The sequence below is a fragment of the Saimiri boliviensis genome, chromosome 4 (genome assembly GCF_048565385.1).
Source record: "Saimiri boliviensis isolate mSaiBol1 chromosome 4, mSaiBol1.pri, whole genome shotgun sequence".
In the NCBI taxonomy this organism is placed as follows: Eukaryota; Metazoa; Chordata; class Mammalia; order Primates; family Cebidae; genus Saimiri; species Saimiri boliviensis.
Window position 1 is genome coordinate 9,396,691 of NC_133452.1, and position 14,183 is coordinate 9,410,873.

At 53.5% G+C, this 14,183-nt stretch overlaps 1 protein-coding gene and 1 pseudogene across 1 annotated transcript in view; both read left to right on the forward strand.

The window, feature by feature from the left end:
- The window catches only part of AGPAT4 (1-acylglycerol-3-phosphate O-acyltransferase 4), a 132,343-nt gene that overhangs the window by 102,003 nt on the left and 16,157 nt on the right, over positions 1 to 14,183 (forward strand). Inside the window, exons 4-5 of the mRNA XM_003933782.4 lie at positions 11,147 to 11,308; positions 11,649 to 11,802. Of these exons, the coding sequence (XP_003933831.2) occupies positions 11,147 to 11,308; positions 11,649 to 11,802 (316 nt within the window). The remainder of the gene's footprint in view (positions 1 to 11,146; positions 11,309 to 11,648; positions 11,803 to 14,183) is intronic.
- On the forward strand, positions 5 to 8,760 carry LOC141584225 (putative uncharacterized protein encoded by AGPAT4-IT1; annotated as a pseudogene).

Consider the following 14,183-nt stretch of genomic DNA (forward strand, 5'->3'; position numbering starts at 1 on the left):
AGTTGGAGATGAATTCACCCCTGCCTCACACATTTCTCTGGGTCAGCGCCACCACCTGCCCTTTGCTCTTGGTCATTCAGAACTTGCAGAAGAATCAACAGAGTTTCTACTTGATGAAATGTTGCTAATAAGCTGCCTTTCACTCTTGCTTGGAGTCAGGCTTAACAGCTTCTTTTGGGCAATCATAAGAGGTACTCAACAATTGCTCCTGCTGGGCGTTTTACATGCGATTCATTTATGTAATCCTTACAGCAACATGAATAGATGACGTGCCACATTCTTTTTTAAAAAACTAAGTTATATAGAGCTTAAATATTCGGCTCAGAGTCACACAGCCGTAATTAGATTTGGATTTCACTCCCATCCATATTTCTCAATTCCATGCTCTACTGCCTCTTTGGCTAACAGGCAGACATCACCTCTGCATTTTGATCATTGGAGGCTTAAGAACTTTGAGTCCCTAAGTGAGAGAGTGAACTGCAGAATTGAGAATTTTTCTGAAATTCTGTTTTTCTCCCAGCTAGTTTGATTCCTTGCCCGGAGCTTGCGTGCCTTTGGAACTGGGTCTCTTCAGTTGACTTTTGTCATCTGTTAACACACCGCGGTGTGTAGCGGTTGAGCCTCTGTCCCATAGCTGAATCAAAGTCATCTGCAGCACTTGGGTATTCCAGGAGGAACGCAGTGTACATTGGAGCGGGGGCAGGAAAGGTCCTAAGAGTTTGCACCAGAACTTGGAGATCAGATTTTGCACCTGGGAACAATGCCCTGTACACAGATAAGGGGGCTGCTGAAATCACCTTGGTCTTTGGTAGCCCCTGAAGGCAAAATCATGGTGTTTGGAAGACTGGAGATGGGGGCTATGAACCCATGGAGGACAGATGGGACTAGAAGATTCAGTGGGTCTGATTCCTGGAGGCAGGTAAAGACAAACTCCTGCCCACCATTTTCTCATTTAGTTTTCCTATTTAGTCTCCCAGTGTGAACTTGATATCGGTATGTGTGTACGCACGTGTGTGTGTGTGCAAATATAGTTCCAGGAACAAGAGCAAACATTCTAGTAACCAGCATTCTCTGATTTGGAGAACTTGGCAGAGATCTGAGTTGCAGCTTTGTGGTTTTATTCTCTCTGATGAGAGATTGCCCCTTAGAATGTCGTAGTCCTAACCCTATCGTGGATGCCAGGGATGAATGACGGGGTTCTCCTGCTCAGGAGGAAGGGTATAGGGTACCGGCGTGACTTGACTGGCGGGTCACCTGTCTCGCCACCATTACAGCTAGGCTTTCTGAGGTGCCAGCGTCTCCTGGAACTCAGACTGTAGTTTAGAGGCAGCTGGTGATTTTCCAGGCTTTGTAAATAGCTCTTGGTAGTGTTCATGCTTAGAATGTGAAAACTTCCGTAATTCATGGAGCAGGGGACCCTGAGGCACAGCAGAAAGCCTATTAAACTTGGAGGTGCCGTCCAATTCCTGCTTGCCCTGTGGTGGCGTTACGCCCACAAGCTCCCTCTGTGTGCTGTTCACCTTATTTCTGTAATTTCTAATCCTTAGATATTATTATCCACATTTTATAAATCGCCAGAGCCTCAGTTTGGCTGAGTGGTTTGCCTGGGAACGATAGCTCTTAAGTCTGATTTCAAAGCTTCTGCTCTTTCCCAGAAGATGTGGGGGCCACAAAAGCAGGGGCCCTGGGGCCCAAGACCTGCTCCAGAGACAGGGCCCTGACTACCCTAAAACGGCCCAGACCAGCTGCAGTCGGGACCAGGTCTCTAATGCCTTCCTGGCTCGTGATGTGCAAAGGCCTCATTCTGAGAGGTGCAAGTCACCTGTACCTTCACAGGGTTGGGGACGGAGCCGCAGGAGCTGGCAGAGCAGGGCCATGCACAGAGGCGCCAGAGAAGCACCCAGACACCCAGCACCAGCAGGCACGGGGACAGGCACAGATGAGGGAGAACAGTGAGCCCCACAACACGTGCAGGGAGGGACCCAGGCCCGGAGAGGGGACGTGGAGCACAGGGAGGAAGAGACTTTCATAGAGAGGGAATTTAATCTCAGCACCATTTAGGGCAGGCGTCCCCAAACTACGGCCCCGCGGGCCACATGCGGACCCCTGAGGCCATTTATCCGGCCCCCACCACCCCCCGCCTCACTTCAGGAAGGGGCACCTCTTTCATTGGTCATCAGTGAGAGGAGCACAGTATGTGGCGGCCCTCCAGCGGTCTGAGGGACAGAGAACTGGCCCCCTGTGTAAAAAGTTTGGGGACGCCTGATTTAGGGTTTTACTCCCAAAGGTTTTGGAATCCCTGATCATTTTACAAGTCTGAGCATAGGGGTGGGAGCGCTGATGGCCAAAAGGTGAATCCACAGCACGCCCACCCTGCCTGCAGCCTGGGGACCGCACCTCCCACCTCTGATTTCGTCAGTGATACCATATTTATAGGACTTCACTCATTTCTGTGAACACCAAACAACTCATGCTGTATGTAAGGGTGTCTGGGTCCTGCCACTGATGGCGGAGACTATACTCTTAGGCGTTTAGAGTCTTTGGGGGCTCCACTTGCAGGTGAAGTAGGCAGGTCTGGGAGCCGGGGGCCAGGGCGATGCCTCTTCTGTTGTCACTGGAAGTTTGGGAGCCTTGCTCAGTGGAGACCTTGGGGTTTCTAGATTCTTGCTAAAGTGCTTCCTTAGGCCCTGAGTCTTCTCTTCTGCAAACACCATAGAAACAGCCAGTGCTTGCTGTGCCTTCTCACGAAGCAGGGTGCTCGCAGAGCAGGTGCCCTGAGAGGATGGAGGAGGGCAGGCATGCGGGGGGCACTGGCCGGCGCGGACGGGAGCTGCCAGCTATGTCCTCCCAGGGAACCCCCTCCCTACATCACGGGGAGCAGCTTTGCCACCTACTGGAGGAGCTGCAGCCCATGACAGTGGGTGACGTTGCCTGGTGCTGGTCTCGGCCACCCTGGAAGGGGTAAGGAACAGCACTGCGTTATATTCATTGCTCAGCAGCAGCTTTTGTCTTCAGGGACCTTCAGGAAAAAAAGAACACCTCGTTCATCTCTCTGCTTTTTCTTGAATAACATAATTTTAAGATCCTTCTGGAGTCTGCAGAATTTGCTTTTTAAAGAGGAAGGGAACAGAAGAAGGTTCCTGACCAGACACTTTTCATCCTCACCTGTAACAACCCAAAGGGAAAAGAGTTTAAATTGAAGTCAGTGAAATTTGCAGAAATTTGTGACAGTGGCATTATTGAATGTAAAATAGGATTTTGGGGGAAGTAACAGAATTCTCTTTTTACCAGAGAGGCTTTCGGCCTTGTAGATACACTCGGGATCCTGTGTGGCCACTGCCCACTGCACTGCCCAGAGGCTCTGGTTCTCCTGGGAGCAGGCGCTTCCTGGCGTGTGCCAGGGCTCCGAAGGCTTTGGTTGATCTTGGAGTCACAGGCTGAACCTTTCCACCCTGGCGATGAGAGTGACATGCGGGCAGCTGGGGCGCAGGTCACTAAGGTGCCCAACAGACCGTGGTGTGCAAGCACAGGGCAGTTTCCTAAGGCTTCGGGTCCCTGTTTGCTTATCTTTTTTCCTTAGCAGGCCCCGGCTGGTTACGTAAGAGCATGACCATCCTGTCTGGGCAGCGCCAGGCCCTGGCAAGCACTCCATGAGCAGTAGCTATTATTATATTCTCAATATTTATCTGCTGGGCCAACTGGGATATTTGTCTTCAGATCCTTAAAGAAGCCATATGGGTTAGTTATCCATGGCAGCGGGACGAGACCCAAAACATAGCGGCTGAAAACAGCAAGTGTCCATAAACGTCCCCTGGCTGTGTGGTCAGGAATCCAGGTGCAGCTGAGCGGGGGCACTGGCAGGGTCTCTAGGGAGGGCAGTCCGCCACTGCTTGGGGCTGTGTGTGACCTGCCTCCAAGCTCACTCACGGGTTTGTTGCCCAGCTTCCATTCCTCACCACACAGGCTCGTTTTAAAACACAGGGTTTCCCGGGATATGGCAGCTGCATCCCCGAGGGTGAGCCATGCTAGAGAGAGAGTGAGCGGGTACCCAGGGCAGGCGCTGTGGGGCTTCTGTAACCGGGACCTGGGAGAGACCTCCCATCCCTTCTCTCCGTACTGGCTGTTGGAAGTGGATCAGTAAGCACAGCCCGTGCTCCAGGGATGCGGGGCCGGATGTACAGGGGTGTGGACGCCAGGAGGCCAGGATCACGGGGCCCCTTGGTGGCCCCTACCCTACAGTGACATGACATTTGGTCTGAGACCTTTCCTTGCCTCTCTTAGTAAATATATAATACAGCTGGGCCTGAACACAGATCAGAATGTTGTATTTCTGGCCTGGCACAGTGGCTCACGCCTGTAATTCAGTGGTTTGGAAGGCCATAGCGGGAGGATGGCTTAAAGCCAAGAGTTCGAGACCAGCCTGGGCAACACAGTGAGATCCCCGTTTCTATGAACATAAATCAATAAATAAAACAGCAAAAAAAATAGCAGCACTGCGTTTCTTTGCCTGGAGAAAGGTGAGAGGAGGAGAGTGGCATCATCCTTCCTAGGCAGAGGGCCTGTGTGTGAGGTTGCCCATGAAGCCTTGTACTGCCCCTTTAAACAGAAGGATTTTTCAATGTGGCGATAGCAGTCAATAACCTTCAAAATATGTGTCTGGCGAGTGTTGAGTGTGTGTGGTTCTGTAGGAGACCCTGTAATGCAACACAGCACTGTTCACCCGCCTTTCCCCAGCTGCTTCTCACACACGCGCTTGTCCAGTGCTGTTTTTCTAAAGAGAAGTCAGGAGTCTCCAGATATGGAGGGGTGTTTCCAGCAGATATGCCCACCATGTGGTTTGGTCAGCTCTGTAGGGTGGTCTTGCACTGTCCTCACCACTGGCACCACCTGAGTGTATGGCCGATGCCCTTCTCAGCTCTGCAGGCGCGGACCCCACACCAGAAGTGGGCAGGGACGCCACCCTCTGCCTCCTACCGTTCACCGGTTTGGCAGGTGTGCTGGGATCTGGAATCACATGGATGAGGAACCTGAGAGAATGGTGGCCACCGAGGTGGCCAGGCGAATCACCGGCCAGGAAGAAGTGGGCAGCTCACGGGTTCATACCGACCAACACCCTGGAAGTGGTCGCGCATGCTCATCTTTGAAAGTGCGGTCCCACACTGGACACAACGGGTCTTCTTTTTGTTGACCAGGATCCTTTGGCAGTGTCTTTAACAAGCCAGGGTCTGAGCCCACCGATCACGAAGCCAGGGTTGCTGAAAGCGTGGGGCTTTCTCTCCCTGTGCACGGCCCGCAGCAAACGGTCACAGCCTGTGCTGTCTGCGTGCACCTACTCGGTATCATCCCACAAACCCCCGCTCCTCACTCCCTCCTGCTTTGTGTTTAGTGCCCTCCCGTGACCCATCACCCGTGCTTCCTGCAGCTGTTCAGCAAGCACCTATTGGCTACAGATGCAGGGCAAGGCCAATCACTATTACTTTCTGCCCTGGGGACGTCCGGTTTTCCCACCTGCCCCATAATGCCTCTGCTCCCTCTTCCAATCTGCAAGGCTGATGCCATCCCACAAGGGCTGCGCTATCCGTTCAGAAGAGAAACGGGGAAGGGGCCTTGAGGCCTTGGGTCCAGGCAGGTGGATAAGGGCTCTGTACAGGAAGCTCCTCTCCCAGCTGTTTATCCTGGCAGCCGTGACCATGACTCCTCAAAGCAGAGCCAGGAGGGATCCGTATCCTGCTGGTTCAGGCCTCCACGTTGGTCCTCCGAACGGTCCTCCTCTCCTCTCTGCACATTCGCACGCCTGTCCAACCCAGAGTAGTCTGGAGCCCGAGAAAGCGGGGGAGGTTGGCTGGAGGAGGCCAGGCAGGAGTGCAGGGCCCGCGTACTCTGCCGCACGTGGCCGGAGGCTAGGTCTCTAATTCCAGCCTGAGGTGAATGCTTAGAGAGTGCTTTCATTTTGTGTTTGCTTTATGCATTTCCCCTGCAGCTGTGACGAATTGTGGAACAGGGTTCATTTTGTTCTGAGACTCTCTTGAGGTTTTTTGGGTAGCGTAAGGTCTATAGTGTTTTCCTCTCAGCGTCAGAGAAGGCAGAAAGCAAGAGAAAGGAATGCAGTGTGAGCGAGGCCCGGCACACTTGCGCTACCGCGGTCGGCAGCGATGGAGTCTGTAATCCCAGTACTTTGGGAGGCCAAGGCGGGCTGGATCACATGAGGTGAGGAGTTTGAGACCAGCCTGGCCAACATGACAAAACCCCATCTCTACTAAAATTACAAAAAATCCATTGGGCATGGTGGCAGGTGCCTGTACACCCAGCTACTCAGGAGGCTGAGATGGGAGAATCGTTTGAAGCTGGGAGGCAGAGATTGCAGTGAGCTGAGATTGCACCACTGCACTCCAGCCTGGCGGCATAGCAAGACTCTGTCTCAAAAAAAAAAAAAAAAAAAAAAAAAAAAAATCACCTTTTGATACACACATGCACACACACACGCATGCATGCGTGCACACAAACTGGTTCATTATTTTGAGTGCCAGTCTTTTCAGAATTTGGCTATAACTTAGGGGAAGATTCCAGGCCCACACCATCCTCTCTCGCACACACCTTTCTTTCCAGGAGGGTGTACAACTTACTGGCGGGGTTTAATGGTGGAAGTGGAACACAGAAACTGAAAGCATTCTGCTTCTCCCTTCCCACAAGACTGGGCACCTCAAGGCCACAGATCTTCAACCCAAGGCTGCTCCGTCTGTGCAAAGGTATCGATTAAGAAGCCCTCTTATGCCGGGCACTGGATATTGTGTTCTTGGCACCTGCACAGTGCCTGGCATAGGGGCTTCTTAATCAACACTTTTGCATGGACAGAGCAGCGTTGGGTTGAAGATTGTGAGCTTACGCACCATGCATCAGAATGGAGGCTGCCCTGTCGGGGGACTTGCAAGGACTCGGGAGTGATCAGGGCCGATGGCTTGTCTGGGCTCCAGGGAACGGAAACATTTGCTACAGTGTCTCCAGCTGGTAGCCAAGAAAACAGTCAGAGGACTCAAGGGTGGGCTGTTTAGCCTGCTTTATTGTTAAGGAACATCTCGCCTGTTTTCCAAGTTCCACTTAAGATACCTCATTTTATATATTTAGTAGAAATAAATCACCTTGAGTGAACCCAGATGACTAACTGGTGGCCATACTGGCAAACTTCAGGAACGACTGGACATTTGCAAACAAAGCTGGCCATAGAGCCTCAGCCCAGAGGGGTTCCTTGCTCGTGTTAGTGGGGGTGGAGGCTTCGCAGCAGCAGGACACCCTGCTGCTCCTGCCATGCTCCGTGCACTCCAGGGCTTGGAATCTTCACTCTACGCCTCGGCGGGTTGCCATTTTGGAGAAGGCCTTAACTAGACTTCACTCCAGAGGCTGTCGAGCTTCAGAATGTCAGCGTCGCTGTCCTGGGTCTCAGTCCCGCCCTGCACTGGCTCTTTCCAGTGCCCAGGGTCTCTACAAGGGCTGGCCCACTTGCCAGAGGTGCTGACCAGGTTGTGGTGCTGGCTGCTGCCCTGAGCCGTGGGGGTCCTCAGGATGGGCCACTCAACTAGATCAGCCCCAAGCAGCTGCCCTACACAGCTCTCTCACTGTCTCTCTCCACAGTGGGGTACTCCATAACTTTAGATTGTCTGAATATGCTTGTATCTAGACAGCTCTGTCGCTAAAGCGAACTCATCAGTAAATCCTTTCAGGTTGACCTCCGAAATCAATCCAGAATTGATGAAATTGGTATATTTTCTTGTACATTCTCTCTGAAAGCTGTTGGCATCACACGTGGAAGCCTCTGCTTGGCCTCTGATTGGGAGGGCGATGTTATAGCGTATTGAACCTGTTCCCTGGGGAGCTGTCAGCATACTGTCATAGTACTTTGTAGTCTCTTTGTCATAAGTGAGTCAGCTCAGGCAACTCTCTGTACAGGTTACCTATTCAATTGTGGTTGAATAAATGTAGTCTATTGTTACCATTACACTAAAGCATGGCTTAGAAAATGGGTTGAATAAGGAGATATTCAGCACTGCTTGCTCTGTGATGAAAATAACAAGTTATTGAACACCCATGACAGTCTCAACTCTGTGGTTTTGTAGACATTTCCATACATTATTCAATCTTTACAGGGACTCCAGGGGATATGTACTGTCTTCCTCATCACATAGAGGGGGAACAGAAGTTCAGGAAGGCTGAGGATCTTGAGCACAGTCACACAGTGCGTCATGGTGGACACTGGTTAGAGACAGGACTGTCTCATTCCAGAGCCTTTCATGCAGCCCCGCCAGGGAAAGGGAATTGTGTGACGTTTCTTCAGTTTGGAAGGTGAAAGTTTCTACCTTAATGTTTTAGCACATTTCTTATCAAACATAATTAACATAAAAACCTAGGTGTATTGATAACATCCAAAATGTTAAGGCTGAAAATGGATTAAGTCAGTATAAAGAAAGGTTTGTCTCTTCAGTTCCTTTTTTTTTTTTTTCTTTTTTTCTTTTTTTTTCTTTTGAGACGGAGTTTCGCTCTTGTTACCCAGGCTGGAGTGCAATGGTGCGATCTCGGCTCACCGCAACCTCCGCCTCCTGGGTTCAGGCAATTCTCTTGCCTCAGCCTCCTGAGTAGCTGGGATTACAGGCTCGCGCCACCACGCCCAGGCGATTTTTTGTATTTTTAGTAGAGACGGGATTTCACGGTGTTGACCAGGATGGTCTCGATCTCTTGACCTCGTGATCCACCCGCCTCGGCCTCCCAAAGTGCTGGGATTACAGGCTTGAGCCACCGCGCCCGGCCTCTTCAGTTCCTTTTGATCATGTAATCCCAGCACTTTGGGAGGCCGAGGTGGATGGATCACCTGAGGTCAGGAGTTAGAGACTAGCGTGGCCAACGTGATGAAACACCGTCTCTACTAAAATACAAAAATTGGCCTGGTGTGGTGGCTCATGCCTGTAATCCCAGCACTTTGGGAGGCTGAGGCGAGAGGATCACAAGGTCAGGATTTTGAGACCAGCCTGACCAACATGGTGAAACCCCATCTCTACTAAAAATACAAAAAGCCGAGCATGGTGGTGCACACCTGTAATCCCAGCTACTCAGGAGGTTGAGGCAGGAGTTGGAGGTTGCAGTACCACTGCACTCTAGCCTGGGTGACAGTGAGACTCCCTTCTCAAAAAAAAAAAAAAAAAAAAAAAAAAATCAGCTTTTGCCCTGTCCCGAAGACGGCAGCCTGCTGACTCCTCTATGGTGTTGTAAAATATATGGTGCACACCATAACCCACGGGACGTGTCTTCTGTGTGGCATCTAAACAGTTTTTGGTGACCTAACAGGGATGGAAATAGAGTCCCCTTCCAGGTGACCGTCTGTGGGTCTAGACACCCACATCACTGTCAAAGTTGTCATTTCCTTTTAGCAGCAGGTCATCAGAGGCCAGCCACTAGGACCCACTGGGCTCTTGCAGGATAAAAGTGTGAATAGGACATCATGAGAGCGCTTTTCCCCAGCAGAAGCCATGACGGACTGCGTGGGGCCTCTCACCTTCCCAGGGCCAGCGGCTACTGCTCTAGAGCCTCCTGGCTACAGAACCAATCATCGTGTATAGCTCCTTCATATTGCTACCTGTTTGGAATGAGTTCAGGTAAATATAATTTAAAACTATACCACGGGCACCGTACATGGTAAGCCTCACACCTACACTGGTGAGTTCACTCACCCACGAGGATGTGCCTGGCTTCCTCTGGGGCAGCGCTTCTGATTTTATAGCTAAGTTCCCTTGGAGAGAATCTGCACGTTGGATTTGTATGAAAAACAAATTCCATCAGAAAACAGAGATGCTAAACTTGGAAGGTATCTGCCTTTTCTACCCATGTGAGGGAAGAAGTTTCTTGTTTTTTTAAAGTAGGGTAGCAGTTGGCTGTTTAGACCGTCTTCCGTTCTGCCAGTGGGTTGGGGAACACAGCTTACCCTGTGCTGAGCTGGCGCTGCAGAGAGGCATGGGAGTGCTGGGGAGAAGAGGAGGGAGCGCTGTGTGGAAGCCACGGCTCCCCTCGCTGTGGGCATCTTAGGTTTAGGGCCGCCCCAACAGCACACAGCCCTAGCCCAATCACTGTCCCGTCGATCAAGGAGCATCTTGGTCAATTCCAAAATTAAGGTGAAATGATAAACATCCATCAGCTAAAAAGTAGTTCTTGTGTCTCTGCTGCCCCCTCCACCCCACAGAAGCCCTGGTCTTCCTCAGTGTCGGGGGTGGGGGGCTGATGTGGATACCTGGCGGGTGACAGCTAAACTGAGCCCAGGGACATGGGACTGCTCTGAGAGTCCCCAGAGGGGATCTGTTGGTGGCCAGGCTCATGCACCTGTGTCAACCTCAAGATCTCTGGCAAGTGCCCCTGCCCGTCTTGGCCTCAAAGATGGGGGTGTGGCAGGGGGTGTGGAGGGCACTGAGCACGTCTTCTGGTCTGTGTTTTACTCCCAGCTCAGACCAGCCATGCCCGGAGATCTCTCTGGGCTCCGTGGCCTGCTGAGTGGTGACTCCCGTTTGCCTCAACTGTGGAGCTCAGCAGAGTGGGCCGAGCTGTCTTGGAAAATTCGGACTCAAATGAGTATTTGGCCAACAACTGTTCGAGAAGGATCTTAACCTCATGCCTGGGACTGCTACATTTTCTAGCATTTGACATTTTCAGGGATCAAGAATTACTATATTTTGTAATATAGTAATGTCACAAAACTGAGTGAGATCTGCAGAAAAGAGGTGCACGAATTAGCGTCACACAGCTGCATGGTGGCCTTGGTGAGCGCACGTGCGGGGTCACCTGGAAACCGTTTGGATGGTGGTAGGAGGGTCCTTGGGACCCTGAATACCCTCGACTGCTCGAGGCTGCCTTCCCAACTCCTGCCCTCTGCACTGAGAACCAGGGCCCCCTTACCTTCTGCCCCCACACGGGCAGGGTGGGCACAACCTGGACCACTAGCTGAAAGGTGGGGAGGGCTCCAGGGTCCATGGCCTTGATGTCGTGTGTTCTGGGACTGTCCTGAGGCATCTGGTATGCACGCCTTCTCCTCTTTTTCTACTACAGTCTCCAGCAGCCCCGGGAGGTGGCTCTGACGCCTTCTTCATGGGCCCCTGGGCTCCTTCCTCTGTTTCAGGGTTCCAAGGTCCTGGCCAAGAAAGAGCTGGCCTACGTCCCGATCATCGGCTGGATGTGGTACTTCACCGAGATGGTCTTCTGCACACGCAAGTGGGAGCAGGATCGCAAGACGGTCGCCACCAGCCTGCAGCACCTCCGGGACTACCCTGAGAAATATTTTGTATGTCGGCGCCAGAGCAGCTGTGTCCTAAGTGCTCCTGCAGGACTGTGACCGTGGGACCCCGTGGGACTTCCACAGGACACATGACTGTGGGGAGATGTGTGACCCCAGGGCTGTGTGTGACCTCAGGGTTGTATGTGACCACGGGGCCACATGTGACTGGGGCCACGTGAGACTGTGGGGTCGTGTGTAACCCCAGGAATGTGTGTGACCATGGGGCCGTGTTTGCCTGTGGGGCGATGTGTGACCGTAGGGCCTTTTGTGACCTCAGGGCTATATGTGACCATGGGGCCATGTGTGCCTGTGGGGCCGTGTGTGACCCCTGCCTCCTGCCTTCCAGTTCCTGATCCACTGTGAGGGCACGCGGTTCACGGAGAAGAAGCACGAGATCAGCATGCAGGTGGCCCGGGCCAAGGGGCTGCCTAGCCTCAAGCACCACCTGTTGCCGCGAACCAAGGGCTTCGCCATCACCGTGAGGAGCTTGAGAAATGTAGGTAAGGAAGAGTGTGTGGCCCTGGGCCTCCGTGGCAGCAAGGAAGACAAGCCCCAGCTCCGGATGGGCAGAGCTTGCTTCCTGCCGGCACTTCCCAGCTTACGTGAGGCTATGAACTCAGAGTGGCTGCTCAAGTCTGGTCTTTGGGACTGGGAACCAAGGGCAGATGGCACTGGCATCTCTCGCTGGCACCCGGGGTGGGCCTGCACCTGCTTTTCCTGGGGTGCCTGGGCCAGCACTGCCCTTTGCTGTGCAAATAGGCTGGGTGCCTGGATATGGCCCATGGGGTAACCTGGCTCCAGGCTTGCAGGCACGAGGCAGCACAGTTGGGTTTGAGGGTCATTTCTTGCCCACCCATTGGTATTGGCTGAACTCTGAGCTTGTGGCCCATCGCAGCTGGCCTCAGAGTCTAGAGCCCTGAGTGGCCATTGGTAAGAAGAAGAAAATAGCAGCAGCTTGCTTCTGCCCTCTTGTCATCTTTTCGACCCGCCTCACTCCGGTTCAGAAACACCCTCTGTCTCCTGCACAGCCAGCCTCCCTCCCAACCCCCCCAGTCCCTTGGCCCTTTCCCTGGGCTCCAGGCCCTGGGGGCAGCTTCCTCCTGCTCCTTCTCAGGGAAAGCACTTCAGGTGAGCCTGGTTCCTTCCTGGAGGGAGCTAGAACCCCGCTGAATGTGGCGCCCGGCCCCACGCTGCCACCTTCCTCGGCCTTATCCTCCTGTCTCCTGTCTTCCTTCTGAGACTAAGGGCAGGGGACCCGAACTCCTCCCCAGACCTGCGTCAGGGGTCCCTCAGTTTCTTCAGCCCTGCCCCACCTCCTACCAGGACCTCTGGAGCAACAGGGCTGGTGAATCTGTACCTCTGACAAGTCCCCAAGTGGCCCACCAGCTGCAGCAGTGGTTTCAGGCCCCCGGGCAGCGCTCCCTCCTGGCCTCTGCCTGTTAAACACACTCACCTCTGCACACCCAGGCCAGCGCCAGCCCCCCTTCCTTCTGGGCCTGCAGGATCCCAGGCCAGGCGGGCTGTGCTCCGGGCCCTCTCTCCCCTCTGTGTGCCCGCCCTGTCCTTCTTACCCTTGTTTACTGGGTTCTTCTTGCCCACATTCTTCCCTTGCTTCCTTATCCCCCTTCTGGTCACCAGCGTTCCCTGATGACCCTCTATTGGCACAATGCCATGCGCTCCACACACACTGTCACCATCGGTCCCCACGACCCTGGCAGGCAGCTCTCACTCCCAGAGGGAGGAGAGAAAAACAGGCTCTGGAGTCTCAGTAGCTCACTCAGGCTCGCAGAACCGAGGGCCCACGGGTGACCGCCTCTGTGCCCCTTCTCCTCTGCCCAGCCTCTTAGAGGGTCGGCGGCACAGAGGGGCACTAGCTGTCTAAAAGTCTCTTTTGCTCTGGACTCAGCCTGAGGGCCAGAACTTGCCTGCCCCCTGGTTGTCCCTGCCTCCACACTGACCCCAGGGCCCCAGGGCCAAGCACGCCCCCATCGCTCACCCCGCTCCACCTCCCAGTCCGCTGCGCGCCACCCTCTCCAGCGGAGTCAAGACCACGTGGACTCCCTGATCAGGAGACCTCACTCAATCCTGTTTCCTCTGCTGACCAGCTGTGCGACCCTGGGCACGTGACCTTACCTCTCTGGTCCTAAGTTTGCTCTGAGTTCTGCAAAATCTGTCGGGGTTGCAAGGATGCTTCAGTGAGAAAGCTGGTTGGACCAGTGGGCTTCCCGACTGAGCTTTGCATCTGCAAGCCCATCGAGCTCTCTGCTGCTCATCATGGGGCACTAACGAGGCTCTCCCTAATAACAGCCACCACCGGCCCCGGGCGCCTCTGACATGCCAGGCCTTGCACGCACTGTACATGTAGGGTGTCCTCACAGGTCTCAGGAAGGTAAGACTGCTTTTCGTTTTTGCTTTCAGTTCACAGATAAGGACATTGGGGCTCAGAGAAGTTAAGGAGCAGCTGCACTGTGACTCCGCCGGTACCTGGCGAGCCGGGATTCACTCCTGGCTGGCAGGGGCTGGCAGCAGCTGGTCGCCTGATGGGTCTTGCGGTTAGAATCAGGCTGGCTCTCCATTCAAGACACTTTTCTTGAAGTTTTCCTCTGGAAAATGAGAGTTGTGCAAGTTGCTGGTTTTTAGGCGGTTCTTTGGGGAAGCTGTGGGTTCTCCCCACCTTTGCTTAACCAGAGTCGGCTTCTTCTGTTGTCTGCATGGGTCCCTGTGTGAGCGAGTCGGAGGAAAGGAGGTGTCAAAGCCGCTGAACTACGTGAGCTCCGCGGGCCCTTCTTCCTGGGAAGCCCCAGGACGCTACAGTCACGGTCCACACAGCCTGAACGGCTGTTCCTGTAGATGCCCGTTTATGCTTGAAAATGCCTGGGAA